This window comes from Anabas testudineus, chromosome 17 (genome assembly GCF_900324465.2).
Source record: "Anabas testudineus chromosome 17, fAnaTes1.2, whole genome shotgun sequence".
Taxonomy (NCBI): Eukaryota; Metazoa; Chordata; class Actinopteri; order Anabantiformes; family Anabantidae; genus Anabas; species Anabas testudineus.
This window is the reverse complement of record NC_046626.1, coordinates 10,029,937-10,045,459: the sequence shown is the minus strand read 5'-3', so window position 1 is coordinate 10,045,459 and position 15,523 is coordinate 10,029,937. Positions and strand designations below refer to the sequence as shown.

The 15,523-nt window shown below is 41.8% G+C and overlaps 1 protein-coding gene across 1 annotated transcript in view; it reads left to right on the top strand.

The window, feature by feature from the left end:
* camsap2b (calmodulin regulated spectrin-associated protein family, member 2b) overlaps positions 1–13,773 on the top strand; it is a 28,486-nt gene extending 14,713 nt beyond the window's left edge. Inside the window, 17 exon segments of the mRNA XM_026374113.2 lie at positions 1,601–1,742; positions 2,843–2,982; positions 4,550–4,640; positions 4,774–4,875; positions 5,318–5,387; positions 5,494–5,772; positions 6,181–6,910; positions 7,045–7,191; positions 7,279–7,362; positions 7,364–7,511; positions 7,621–8,495; positions 9,137–9,273; positions 9,475–9,689; positions 9,771–9,870; positions 11,359–11,474; positions 11,578–11,696; positions 11,798–13,773. Of these exon segments, the coding sequence (XP_026229898.1) occupies positions 1,601–1,742; positions 2,843–2,982; positions 4,550–4,640; positions 4,774–4,875; positions 5,318–5,387; positions 5,494–5,772; positions 6,181–6,910; positions 7,045–7,191; positions 7,279–7,362; positions 7,364–7,511; positions 7,621–8,495; positions 9,137–9,273; positions 9,475–9,689; positions 9,771–9,870; positions 11,359–11,474; positions 11,578–11,696; positions 11,798–12,097 (3,795 nt within the window). The 3' untranslated portion in view covers positions 12,098–13,773.
* The last annotated feature ends 1,750 nt before the right edge of the window (positions 13,774–15,523 follow it).

Genomic DNA, 15,523 nt, shown 5'->3' with positions numbered 1-15,523 from the left:
TGTTCCTGTGGATGTTCGGTCTGTTGGTTCATCACTTTAGTGCAGGCTGAAATTTCTCAGCGGCTATTGCAGTTGAATTTTGTGCGGACCTTCACTAAACCCAGAGAAGAAATCCTGAAGACCTTAGTGATTCTCTGTTCTTTGCTCTAGAACCATCACCTGGTCACTGACATCCTCTGGTCAGTGGGTCAGCTGTGGCTATATGTATGTATTCAGGCCATTGTATACATTTTAATGTTACATGTAAGGAGTTAGCTCTGAAAGATTGTGGCGGTATTTCTGTTGGTGTCCTGTAACTATATTGTTCAGATTAAAAAACAACTTTAGAAGATTGTGCAGCCTTTGCAGACATATAACATGTAGCTACTCTATTTCCAGTGTTAAGAGAGGATCCCTCAGTCTCAGCTGTAGTACCAAATCCTTTCCCCTTATTGTCGGCCTAACACCTCTCTTATTTGTTCTTGTTGTTGTTGTCCAATCATCATCCACCATCAAGTCTCCTGACAAATGGTACTGGAGATTAGTACCTGTAAGTCCTCGCATTCTGAAGAATACCTATTCACCAATCACCATGATCTGCCCCCACACCCCACACCCCAACCCCAACTTCTCCTTGCATGTGACCCTGAGCCTCATCATGCATTGCCCAGAGCCCCCCCACCCCAACCTGAACCAATTCCTGCAATCAGATTCAAAGGCATAGTGAGTTTCATCTCTGTCAGGTTAGAAAACTCTACCTACAAGAGTCCATCCATTCAGGTTGCATGATCATACAGTGTGTATTTAGCACTTCATTTTTTATGCTTTGTTTCCTTTTTCTTCTGTTGCATGACTTTAAATTGGCTTCTGTAAAAAAACAATAGCAAGGATATACTATATTACTTGTTTATATAAACCGGCATTCTGTTCCTCAGAGGCTAGTGCACAAACAGAGAGTCTGTCAGACAGCGAGAGCTGCTGTGATAGAAGTTTCCAGCATATCTGTTGTAAAATGCAGATATGTCACCACTGCTGGATGTTTATGGGCAAACTGGGAGTTCTGCTGCCCTGAATACATGTGTGGCAGTGCTGTCGCTGTGGTTTTTATAGGCTCACAGAAGTACAGTATAGAACACCAGCTTACAGGATGGATTCACTAACACAGATTATTATTACTCTGTGAATCACATGCCTCCTCTTCTCTACAGCATTACAATGGCCTGTGAATTGTACAGTAGTGTATACATCTACATGTATAATGCTGGAAACTATTCATTTGCTGGCGTGCATTTAGTTTCTCACTCTAGAGAACTAACCGCTCCTCAACATGAAAGAGAAAGTTTTACGGTTGCAGCTTTTAATATGAATTTAATATATATCTATATTAAATTGAAATGCTTACACTTTGTCATTGTAGATGTTTGTGTCTGCATGATCAGTGTAATCTGCTATATTTGATTGTAAAATCCCTCAAATTAACACCTAACTATGAGCGTGTATGTGTGCGCGCACACACGTGCATGCAGATAAAAGTGCATCTGTAACATTCACAATACCAATATTGCCTCCTCAGAGACACACAAGTAACGGTGATGTATGTGTGCTGTTGCCGTGGTTTCAGGCTCGCTACAGGAGGGAACACGTCCAGCAGAGAAACGTCCCATCGCTCCCCCTGGTGGAAAACCTGCTGAAGGACAACACAGATGGCTGCGCCCTCACCGCCCTGCTGCACCTCTACTGCCCACAGGCTGTCAGACTGGAAGGTGAGGCCAATAGTAATCACACCCACCCTGGTAACTCACTAACCGCACCCTCTTTTATTTAATTATTGTCAAAGTGAAACACACAAGATCAAAGTTAGTTCAGTTATACACTTAGAATAGAAATAAATGGCATACAATGAGCTAACCACACTGATTTTCTGTCTCAACTGGACCGCACAAAAGACTCTCTCTTCTCTCACTGCTGCTATAACTGCCACTATACATTTGAATAGGGTGCTTGAAACAAAGAAAGTTATTATTATCCTCTGGCTCTTGTTTTCCAAGTTTAGTTTTTTTTTTTGTCTCTCAAATTAATAGCATTTTGTTATGTTTTATAGCCATCTAACCGCCTCACAATAAGCTGACCATGTGTTATGTTTCTGCATTGGCCGTTACTGGTGTAAACGGACTGTTGAGGATGATGACTTAAGAAGAAGCCGAGCGAGACAAAGAGAAGCAAAGACAAAGTTTCCTCTCAGCTCGACTGCGCCCTCATTTCTAAAAATGCCCTGGGATGGGTTGTGATTGGTCATGAGGGGCATGTGACGGAGATCCGTAGTAGCTGCTTGCTATTTCAAAGATAAACAACTTGAGCGTCTGCGCTTTGAGACTGGGCTCGCGGCGAGCTCATACACATGTGAACCAGATGTGGAAGCAGGTTGGATTTTCTTTAGATTCACTTGCTGGCAGCTTGAGTTACTCTAAACATAACATACAAGTACACAAATGTGTGGAATGACATCATTCCAGAGGAATCAGCTGCTGTGAGGTTTGATTGCCTGTTCCCTCTTGTCGGACATCCTACACATTCATGAGCTGTCCTTACAGTAACGTCAGGGAATAAAAATCGTGGTGACTCATCTAGAAGGGAGTTGAAGGCGGTTTGAAAAGTCGTGTACTTAAATTCTACTTGTTTAAATTAGCTACAGTATATAGCTCAAATAGTAGTGGGAAAAGGAGGGCGATTCTCTTCTCATCTATTCTTCTTTAAACATAAACTATGCCTTATCTTTTTTCTTCTCTTCCTGTCTGGCCTTGCCATCACCCCTCCCTTGTGCGTGCGTGCATGTTTGTGTTTGACCCCTCCCCTGGCTGAACAGATATCTGCCTCAAGGAGACCATGTCTCTGGCTGACAGTCTGTACAACCTCCAGCTGGTGCAGGAGTTCTGCAGGAACAACCTCAACCACTGCTGTCACTTCAGCCTGGAGGACATGCTCTACTCACATGCATCCATAAAGGTAAGGCCAGTATTCAGTATTAATATAAACGTATGTTTATATGATGTGGCTTCACAGAGAGCTGTTTTTTTTGGGAGTAAGGAGGAGCAAGGGAGAGAAATTACAAACAGGCAAAAATGAGTCATGTAGGAAAAGTGTAATAATGAATGTGTGTGTAGTCTAAGGCTTAGTTCTTACAGTGGTTTGTGTTGTCTGTTTGTGTGAGTATGTGTGAAGTATTAGGGATATGAAGCTCATTTTGCTTTGCTGCCACATTAATTGAATATGACAGCCTGTGTATTTTGGTGCTTTTCTAGTACAGACGCTGCAGGCCAGCTATCCTCCCTCTCACAGACAGAAGAGATTCTCTTCAGGGGCAGATTCCCAGTCCTGACCCATCTCTGCCTGTCTCTGTTGTTCCTCTCCCCTCCACATCCCCACTGTTTCTATCCAACTACAAATCTATGAACTTTACACACAGCACAACTGCTGACTCCCTCGGTCCGCAGGCACAGATCTCCCCACTTCACACACACATTTGCTTCTGATTAGTAAAAGGGCTCACTGTACAACTTAAGAGCATCACTGGGCCATCCTGATATTAGAAGTAGCCGAGCTGGGGTGGGTAATAGCGTACAGAGAGAGTGGGTAGAAACATTCAGATTCAAGTCACGGTCCAAGCTGACTGGGACTTTCCATTCTTCAAAACACCATAACAGACAGTGTTCACACATACTCACTTCTTCTCTCTTCATTTTACATGCACTGCTTTGATTTAAAGTGTGTGTGTGTGTGTGTGTGTGCCTGTGTACTGACTGTATAGTGCTACAATAGTTAAGTAGGCAAAGGAGGGTGAAAAACTGCCCATGTAGAGCAGCTAAAGGCTCTGGCAAACCGCCCAGGCAGACTCACTGCCTGCAGAATCTTAACCAGTGTGTATGTGTCCAGTCATTTAATTTATTACACGGAAAGAGACGTTGTTTATCTTACTGAGGTGTTCATTATGCTCTCTCTCAATAGCAATGTGAGAAATTTCAACAGACTTGTATAGAAGAATAGAAATTTCTTTTTGTTTTGTTTTTTTCTTTCTTTTCACCCCTGCTAGAAAGAAACAAACTGGTCCGTTTGTGTGTTTCCGACTGATGAAATCATCTGTATAGGCCTTCAGAGTCGTGTGTTTATAGCATGAATATGTTTATCACTGCTTTGAATCCCCCTCTCACTGCTTTGTGCAACCATGTATGCATACGTGACAAATTTTAAACCAAACTCCAGATGGTGCTTTTGGCAGTTTTCAAGTGGCGTATGGGTCTTACATGAAACAAGTCAGACAGTGAAACATGCACAGATATGAGTGCACATGCACACACACACACACACACACACACCTGAGCCTGTTTCCTAGCAACAGTTGGCAGGCCATGACCTCAGTGATCTGTCAAAATGCTGCATTATATTACGATTGTAGCTCGTCTAGCATCTTCACAGAGTCATCCAGGGAGAAGGTGAGAGAGGTAAATGTTGTGCTAACAACAGTAACAAAGAACCACAGTTAACCACAAAGGTGTGTGTTTGTGTGGCCTTACAGAGTAACTACCTGGTGTTTATGGCTGAGCTGTTCTGGTGGTTTGAAGTGGTGAAGCCCTCATTTGTACAGCCTAGAGTCTTCGACCCAAATGGTACGGTACCATCTGAATGCAATTTGTTTTCAATGATGATGAATATTTGACAGTAATATCAGCATGCTTCTTAATAACTAAACTTATAAACCAATAAATAATTATCTGCCATATCTTGTGTTTTCATCTGCAGCCTGTGATCCTGTATCCTGTAGAACCATGGCTCCTGTGTCCAGTCCCATCAAACAGAGCTATGCAGACAGTCCCGACAGTCCAGAAACCATCCCTGCTGAAGGTAACATCTGTTGGGAGGCAAAGACATCTAATAGATTTTACCAGTCATATTCCTAACAGATATATATGCTTGCTAAGTATGGATAAAAATCACATTGTTTTTTTACAGCATACATTGTTTCTATACAGTTGAAACCAGACGCCCTCTAGTGGCTGATTTACAGCAATGCAGCAATGCTCTTACTTTATATTGTAACTTGTGTTAATTATACATTATATTTTACATTTATATTTACATTTAGTCATTTGGATTATGCTCTTATTTGAAGGTACTTACAAGGCAAGCAAAATACCTATGCCAAGGAGAAAAACATTAAAGTGCTGTAGGAAGAACAGTTTCTTCTTCTGTTTTCAGCAGATTTCTGAAAATGTAACCTGGAATTAGCAGCCAATAGGTGATAAGTGGATACTTTCTGCTTAAAACACTTTTGTGTCTCTGACAGGTATAATGAAGAGATCTACCTCCATGTCATACGTGGATGGCTGTGTTGGGACGTGGCCCAAAGAAAAACGGTTAGTTTATAAAATCTGTCAGACCTACATTTTCTTCACTGAGCTACATATCTTTTAGTTGTTCCTTGTTTCTCTTTGAAACTAACTTTGACATTTCCTTCATCAGCTCCACTTCTCGGGGAATCTCCTTTGAGATTCCTCTGGATGGAGACCCAACTTTGGCACCCTGTGAAGCTCCCTCTCACCGCATGACCCGCTCTGCCAGCAGTGAAGGTCTTGGCTTCAAAGTTCACTATGCATCTCGAGGAGGCATGAAGCGCCACCTTTCCCTCATGCCCGTTAATGTAAATGGCCAGAGCAGACACATACCAGAGGAGGATGAAGACTTCACCTTCCGCAAACCTCTGGGGCGGAACAACACATACTCAGTCAAGAACCAAAGCAGGTACGGCACAGTGGGCTTTGTGAGGGCATGGTTATCCTCTAAATTGCCATGTTGTCAGTTTTGACCATTTACAAACTTAACAAAATGATAAAATAGCTCAAATTTAATTACTTAATCAAAAAAAATACATTTGAGTCAGCGCCATGCACATACTGTATAATTCACAGTGTTGAGATTAAAGGCGTGATTCTATCTAATGTTTTGTATAGTTAGGGCCCTTAGAAATCCAGACATTATTTGTTATTAATGAAATCCGTCCAAATTAAAACATGTTAAAACTGCATGAAAAGACAAAGAGAGAGAGATAAAAAAAAATCAGCATTCAGCACTTTATCTATCTTTGAGTAAGTAAGAGAAAAGCATAATCTCCCAAAGCTGGTTAGCTATATTGCCTGGCTCTGTCCCTAGGTACTCCAATGGAGTCCTTCCAGACTGCAGCCACAGCTCCAACAATCACCATGGCAGCCACAGTGGACACATCAGCCCGTCAACCCCTCCCAGTATTGAGGAGGCTCTGAAGATCATCCATGACACAGAAAGGCCTCATGCTAGCCTGGGCGTGGGTGAAGGAGATGATGGCTTTTTTCTCCATGGTACAGAACCTTCAGATCCTCCAGATGCACAGGGCGAAGGTGATGAACAGGGTTCAGCTAAGGCTCAGCTCAACGACCACGACCCCAACTCTGTGTCCACTGATGAAGTTGACACGGGCATCCATGTGAGGACTGAGGACATCCAGAGCTTGGATGAGGACTCCTCTTCTCTGAGAGACTATTCAGATATAGATCCAGACTGCGAGGCCATGACCAGGTCGTGCCCTCTGCCTGATCGGCCAGAGAGGCAGAGAAACCGGGAAGGAGAAAGAAAGGGGGTGGGTGACACTAATCCTGAGGGTGAGACGGGAGATGGAGTTGACAGGAGCAGTCCCTGTCCCAGTTCAGCACCCACGCTCCCCAGATCTCAAACCGTCAGCCCCGTCTCATCCTCTGGTGGCTCTGGAGCAGGCATGGTGCGAATGACGAGCTTTGCGGAGCAGAAGTTCAGGAAGTTAGAGGGGAGGAGCAGTGGAGGAACAACACCAGAGAGTTCAGATCTCAATGTACCGTATACACACCCAATGAAAACCCTTTCTTCCCAGGTTTGTGAATTACTTTGTGTCATTTATTTATTCACACATTTATTGTATTTTTACCTGGCACAAATGTAATTTGCACTAGTGTACACTGACCTTTAAATGTTAATGAGCTTTGCACTTTTTTTTTTTTTTTGCAGTTCTCTACACCTCCTTTGCCAATCACATCTCCTAGTCCAGTAACACCTTCCCTGAGGGACCCCTCCCATCTCATAGCCTCAGAGATGATTCAGCTCAGGATGAAGCTTGAAGAGAAACGCAGAGCCATAGAAGCCCAGAAGAAGAAGGTCAACTGATAAACACAAACAAAGATACCTGAGGTATAGCTTAATAAAATCCAAATGTTCACATGTTGCTCTTTTCACTTTTCTCAGGTGGAAGCAGCTTTTACCCGGCATCGTCAGAAGATGGGCAGAACAGCCTTTCTGAATGTAGTGCGAAGAAAAGGAGTCACTGCCCCCCCCCAGTTCCAGCTCAGGGACAGCAGAACCCCTTTCCCCAGACCCACTGACACCATCTAAAGAAACCAGCCAGGGTACCATGGAAAGGGCTGAGAGGTGCAAACCAGATGGAGCAGCCCCCAAATCCCCTTGTGAGGATGGTGGAGGTGATTAAACCCCAACAGTAACTTATATCTCATAATAAATGTATGTCATAAACATTTATGACTCACACTAACTAACTGACTGACCTATCTTATATATATGTATGTGTAGGTGTGACTCCAGGAGAAGTTGACCTTGCAGAATACACACGCTCCATTGAGAGGCTGAACACGTCACTGGGCTTCCTGCAGACAGAGATGCAGCGGTTGGCCCAGCAGCAGGAGAAGATCATGGCCATGAGAGAACAGCAACAAGCCTGGGTCATTCCTCCTCCTGCTCCATCTCCACACAGGCAGCTCCGTGAGTTGCGGAGCAGCAGCGTGACGGGCCGAGGATCAGGCCGAGGCTCAGTGGGGTCACTGTCTCCCATTTTGTCTTCTTCTGGCTCTCCCCGACCTCCCAATCAGTCGCCTGCCGGCATCAAGCGACGACCGGCCTCCTTCCACGCTAGGACCCCTCGGACCCCACGCCCAAATGATCTGAAGGTCACCCCCTTCAGCAGAATGCTCAACACCCCCACCTCAGTAGACAGCCTACCTAGACTGAGGCGTTTCACTACCAGCCAAACTCAGCTTAGCTCTTTTGCCTACTTGGGCCATGATGAGGGACCAGGGGAAAGGAAGAAGCAAGAGGAGAACAAAGACAACACTAAAGACAAAGAAGAGACAGTGGCAAAGAAGAGTGCTGGCACTCCTCAGCCTCCTACTAAAGAAGCAACCAAAGAGAGGGACAAAGATGATCAACAGCAAGAAAGGGACAAAGCAAGAGCCCAGCAGTCTGGGACACCAGAGGTTTTGTGTCAGCCAGTGTCTGAGATCCAAGGGACTGCAGGTAGCAGGGTCAAAGGAGACCCTCAGGACAGGAAGGATCTGGTGGAGGTGCCCCTGTCTGGGGTGAAGCCTCCAAGTGGTCATGGTCAGAAGATAACAGGAGAAGGAGACACCGGAGGAGAGGATCAAAAGATGTGCTGTGGCTTCTTCTTCAAGGTAAATACAGAATTATAAGTCAGATAATATTTTCACTCTAATAACAGTTTTTATACTTCTGTTAATGATAAGTCATGTCAACATGAGAAGTTTCTCTAAATATGATCTGTAACTGGAAGTCTGTACTCACCTATAGGTAGTAAAATGTTCTACTAACACTAAACTAATACCAGGAACGACGACTCTCTTCAATATCATGCAGCAGTTAGTTAAGTTAGTTACCTAACACCTCCATCATGAGTTCCCTCCTAGAATTCCTTGCAGCTCCCAAATGGTCAAAATAATGTAGTTGATTATTACTTCATTAATAATGCAGTCTGTATAGCCTCGCGGTGCTGTGTTAACCTGGCACAACATGTGCAGTGTTGTGCTTGTTGAGCCATAAGCTAATCTGAGACAATAGTAGTGGTGCAAGGTCGACTTCTCCTGGAGTCACACCTGTATTATCACATACACAAATATGTCAGTCAGTCAGTGTAAGTCATAAATGCATATGATTATGATACATGAACTAACATGTCACTTAACTATCAATAGTTAATAGCATCCTCTTGTTATTTCTTTGATGTCTGTTAGGGGAGATGACACATTATGGTCTTTTCCTTTTAAAGACTATGTTTATATGTTTGATCTAACACCAGGATGACGTGAAAGGGGAAGAAGACATGGCAGCGAAAAAGGCAGCGCTGCTAGAGAAGCGGCTGAGGAGAGAGAAGGAGGCTCAGGAGAGGAAGCAACAGCAGGAGCTGGACCAGGAGCAGAAGAGAGAAGCTGCACGGTTCGTCTTTCTTTCTTACTTTTTATTCTTCTTTTCATTTTTACCTTTTTCTTCTCAGTTTGCTATAAATAAAATGATACTGTTCACAGGTTTATAGCATCAGTGCAACACCTTTGAAAAGTTTGAAGTCAAGGAAAAACAATGCATGGATGTAGGTTTTTCTTCAGAGAATTAGTTTCTAATATGTGTCTCCTCCTCCAGGTTGAAGGCAGAGGAGGAGCAGCAGAAGAAGGATGAAGAAAAAGCACGAAAGGAATACATCAAGAATGAATATCTGAGGAGGAAGACGCTCAAACTGATGGAGGACATGAATGAAGTCATCAAGCCTCGATCAGGTAGTCTCAAGAAGAAGCCTCGTCCCAAGTCCATCCACAGGGATGTCATGGAGTCGTCTACTCCCCCTGTCAGAGCAACAGGTGAGCAACACTCAACACACAGTGTCACTGCACAACGACCACTGATCCACGCTTGACCACCATGTCATTGTTCTGTTGCAGGGGTCCGTCCTCGAGGCTTTTCAGTATCCAGTGTTTCTCTGGCATCACTCAATCTGGCTGACAATAACAGAGACCAGCCAGATAACAGGAAGAACAACAGGTAAGACCCACTCTCTGCCTGTAGGTTGAACTATAGACTTATTTAACCTTCTTTAAATGCACTAACATTTAATGTTCTCATCTTTTAAGACCACTTATTCCAAGATTAGATGCATTTAAAGTTAGTTGTAATTGTTTGTCTACAGTGTTTGCTGATCCCATCATGTTAGTAGCTTATGAAGAGATGATGAAAAGTTGGATTTTGCATCTAGTTTGCTGTAGACTCTTGTTGGTTGGTTACTCTTCGTGATATCCAGTTATTTTAACCATCATGGTCTTTGGTTGACAGTTTATAGTACAATGAGCTGACATGACTCTTTACAGTCATCTTACAATTGTATTGTATTTTATTCTTTAAGTATAATTTACTTAAGTAAAATCTGTAAACTTATTTTATCTGTAACACCTTTTCAAATACTGCAGTTGGTTTGAGTAGTTCAGTCTTCTTTTATTACACTTAAAAAAATCAACTTAAACAAAAGGTTGCACTAAAACTGAGTTATAGTACATAATAGTTGGATAAACAAAAGTTTATTTAACTATTAATTTAGATACATATGTTCAACTTACACAACTTGGTTGAGTGCAACCTTTTGTTACAGTTTAATGTTGTGAGTGTATTTTACTATTTTTATGTGCACTTCAAATTACAAAACTCCCAACCTAGATTTTTTTTATGTAACCCAGAAAACAAGAAACCCAGCTGTGATTTTGAGTTGGTGTGTGTCATTAATAATCCTCTTTAGTCTTTTATTGAGTCCTACAGTATGAAGTGTTTTACAGTAATTTACACTCTGCATCTCGATTCTCTTTTATCCCTCTCTCCTTTTCCCATTATTTTGCATGCATCCCTCAGGGGCAATAAAGTAGCTCCCGCCCCTGTCCCGTTCTTTCTAAGCTCTCCCAGAGAAAGAAAGGGAAGGTTAGTAAAGCTCAGAAAAGGTGTAGATGTGGCTCCATTTAGATGTTTGTAGCTTTAACGTACTTTAGATTCAGAAGCTAGAAGCAGACACATAAAAATAGATTGCTTCTCTATTCAAGTTCACTGGATCCGCGTGGCTGAGCTGTTTCCGCCTCAGTTTTCTTGCTCTTTATCCTCTTCGTATTTTACTCTGTTGCTCTCAGGCTGTTGTTTGCTCGCTTCTCTATGCTGGCTGCTCTGTGCTTTACCACTGTGTGCACTGTTTCCTCTGCAAGTGCTTGCGCCTATCTCCTGCAGTAACCATCAAGACTTGGCTTTGCTTGGCTGAACATGCCTTTCTGTCTGTGTGACCAGTATGATCTAATGCAAGACAACAGGCAGGGTTTGAGGAATCGTGTCACAGCGTCTGACCTTGTTTTGCTACATCTCTTACCATGTTTTATATCTGTGTGTGCATGTCTTTGTGTCCAATCTGTTGGTGTATGCTTTCATTCCGTACTCTGTCTACCTTTGTTGTGTTTGTTGTTATGTTTGTGTGTATCATTTGTTATGTGTGGTCATCTCCAGGCCGGACTCTGCAGAAGGTTTTTCTTCCTGTCCCTCGGCTGGTAGTCGTAATGGAGAGAAGGATTGGGAAAATGACTCTACCACGTCCTCTACCCCCTCCAACACAGAGTACACAGGTATTAGACATATTTCTTACTTACCTTAATGGGAATTATCATGGGTATTTTACTGTATATAACATACATAACTCATGCCTGCAATATTATTCCTTTTCTCCAGGACCCAAACTATATAAGGAGCCCAGTGCAAAGTCCAACAAGCACATCATCCAGAATGCCCTGGCTCACTGCTGCCTGGCTGGCAAGGTCAACGAAGGGCAGAAAAATAAGATACTTGATGTATGTTTTGCATTCATGTGGCTGTCTATATTTATTCTTGCAATAAGAAAACATTTTGCATTTAGGAATGTTTTTTTCTCAATTTTTTTTCTCTGCTGCAGGAAATGGAGAAATCTGAAGCCAATAACTTCCTGGTGTTGTTCCGTGACGCTGGATGCCAGTTTAGGTCCGTGTACACCTACTATCCTGAAACCGAGGAGATCACCAAGCTGGCCGGCATTGGGCCGAAGAACATCACGACCAAGATGATTGAGGGCCTGTACAAGTACAACTCAGACAGGAAGCAGTTCAGCCAGATCCCAGCCAAAACCATGTCCGCTAGTGTGGATGCCATCACCATTGCCAGCCATCTGTGGCAGACCAAGAAGCAAGGGACGCCCAAAAAACTACACACGAAGTAGTGCAGATGGTTGGGCAACATTTGGAAATGCGTCTCTGGAATAATTACACACAAATTTGTGGATTTAACTTTTTCATTAAAGGGACAGTTTTAAATCACAACTGGAATGTAAAACACGAGTGGGCCTCACAGATGTTGTCGTTACAATACAGAGCTGGCTGTTGCACTCTGGACAATTTAAATGGGACACGTGTGTACTTGTCAGCATGTGTATCAGTGTTCTTGTGTGCCAAAAAAAAACAAAACAAAAGAAAATAATAGGCGGACCAATGCCTTACCTAGTTGAACCACTGAAGCACTGAATGTCACGCCTCTAAGTTGATCATGTGTGGCCTTATGCTTGTTTTGTATCTCATGAGTGCGCTCCGAGTGTTGGTGTCATTTTGTCAGAGCCTGTTGAATATTTCTGTTGTGATAGAGGAGAGGTTGTGTGTGTGTATATATATACACAAATCTTGGATCAGATGACAAACCTCTCCATGGCAGTGGCCTATCTGATCTGTGATCAGGTAGAGGCAGCATTTGTAATGAAAGCTTAGCTGCTAAACAGGCATGATTTTGTGTTTTTGTTTTGTTTTTTTTACATGTGACTTATAAACTGCTCAAATTTGTGTGTGTGTGTGTGTGTCTGTGTATAGAGAAGTGCCAAGAAGAATGAGGGAAAATACCTCAGTTGGTGATTGCAATCACTTTCCAAAAGTGTGAAATGATGAGATGATTGAGAAAATGGAGGACCATCGATTCTGGAAAGCACCTGCAATAGTCTTAATTTATTTCATTTTGATAATGCTTGGAAGATATTTTAAAAAAGGCGTCTTAGATTTTATTGAGAGAACCATAATATACTATACGTATATAAGTTAAATTAGTTTGTATATAAAGGCAGTTCCATTCAAAATGAACAAGTCAGCTTGTAGTAGCTTTTAAGTAGCTTTTATAATTTATCACGTACGTGTACCATGTATGTTGCTGTTTGGGGCCTTTCATTGTGCCACAAATGCGAAAAGTGTGATCACTCAACAGCATCACTGATAAGACTTGTCATCAGTAGTAGAATAGACCGATAAGCCACACTGTGTCATCAGTCTGCCATTTAGAGTTAAATGAAAAGAATTGGAAAGAATCACCACTGACGATTGTAAACGATTCTCAAAACGTCACTTTAATGTGGATATTGTCTTTACTATTAGATCCTGATTACCCCTAAAATAGTCCACATTTGTAAATAAATGAATACACCTATGATAGCACTTCAAGACCCTGTCCACTGTCGTCGAGTCTAATCAAAGATTTTCCACTTCAGGACTGTCATTCTTGTTACTTTACTTTTACATTACTGTTACATTTTTAACATGTGTTTCTTCAGTATGTGTTGACACTGTACAGATATATTTTGGCATATAGAAGTATTTTTTGTAATGACATTTCCTTCTTGGCAGTGTGAGCTGGTGAAGCAGTATCGTTGTAGAAAGAAGTTGTTGAAACGTGTGGCTGAGGAGGTGAGGTGTTTAAAGTCTTAGTGAGGCTTTACTGTGGTATTGTAAGTATACTGAGAAAAATCATAGTATTTTTTCCAACTCTGAATTCATTTTCTTTCCAAATTAACTAAATATGCTCAACTGTTCATGGATTTTTGTTGTTGTTTTTTTTATTCCTATGAGCTTTATTAAAATGCCAGCTATCAACAATGCTTATGTCTCATTTCATATCCTTGTGTTGACTGGTTTAACAGTAATTCACTATGACCTCTCATTGTTTTAAACTGATATTGACACTGGTTGACATGATGCGGCTCTAACACGTCAGGAGTTTTATTTAACCTTCATTTAATCAGGTAGATCCCATTCAGCCTAGCAGCCCAGGTCAACATGGCAACATAAAACATGCCCATACTGTGTAATGCTACATAGGAGTATCCACCCTGCAAGCTCAGTCTTATTGATAGAATATATCACATACACTGCCCAGTCCAGAATAAAAGTCACACACTCTGCACTCAAATATTTTTATCTTAGACCGCCCTTGGCTTTGATTACGGCATTCGCCATGGCATCGTTTCGATAAGCTTCTGAGTGTCACAACATTTATTTCTGTCCAGAGCATACATTTTTTTGCCAAGATCTTGTTTTGATGATGTGAGAGTCAGACAGCTGCACAAAGGGTCCTCCAGCACATCCCAAAGATTCTCAATGAGGTTACGGTCTGGACTCTATGGTGGCCAATCCATGTGTGAAAATAATGTGTCATGCTCCCTGAACCACTCTTTTACAGTTTGAACCCAGTGAATTCTGGTATTGTCATGTTGGAATATGCCCATATCATCAGGGAAGAATAAATCTATTGATGGAATAACCTGGTCATTCAGTATATTCAGGTAGTCAGCTGATCTCATTCTTTGGACTCATAACGTTGCTGAACCTAGACCTGACCAACTGCAGCAACCCCAGATCATAGCACTGCCCCCACTGGGTTGTACGGTAGGCACTTCCCCCGCCCCTCTTCTTACCCTGATGTGCCCATCACTCTGGAACAGGGTAAATCTGGACTCATTAGACCACATGACCTTCTTCCATTGCTCCAGAGTCCAATCTTTATGCTCCCTAGCAAATTGAAGCCTTTTCCGATTAGCCTCACTGACAAACGATTTTCTTAAGGCTACACAGCTGTTTAGGCCCAATCCTTTAAATGTGTGTGGACCTCTTGCTCTTACTTTCATTATTAAACGTAGCCGTGAGTTCTGCTGCTGTTTTTTTGATTTCACCAAACTTTATATCCCACTTTACAGTTTCATCAATCTCTTTAGATGTTTTCTTAGCTTGATTCATGCCAATAATGTGATCCTTCTGAAACAGATGAACACCTTTTCCACGACCACAGGATGTGTCTTCAGACATGGTTTAAGAAATGTACTCACTGTAACAGTTAGGGTTAAATAACTTGGTGCCAGCTGAAAAATAATCCTTCATGTGTATATATATATATATATATATATATATATATATATATATATATATATATATATATATATATATATATATATATATATATATATATATGTGAACACTTACCTGGTTAATTCTGCTATGATGGTTTCTGTGTGGTGTAAAAAAGACAAATGATCTCAGACACACTTTACATTAGGTCTACCTATTCTTCTAGACCAAACACACTTGTCTTTTTATTAGACTAGAGAAAGCATTACATGGCAGACACTGAATAATACACTCTCCTTTAATAACACTTATTTTCCTATATCTATTATTATAAGGTGAATTGTGGTATTTTTCTAATTGAACATGATCTGACTGTGCATTTATAAAAGCTGCTTCTCAGAGTATATGAAATATGAAGTAGTAAAACAATGAAAATACTCAAGTAAAGCTGAAACCCATAGAAATGTACTTGAGTACAGTACTCAGTTACTTTC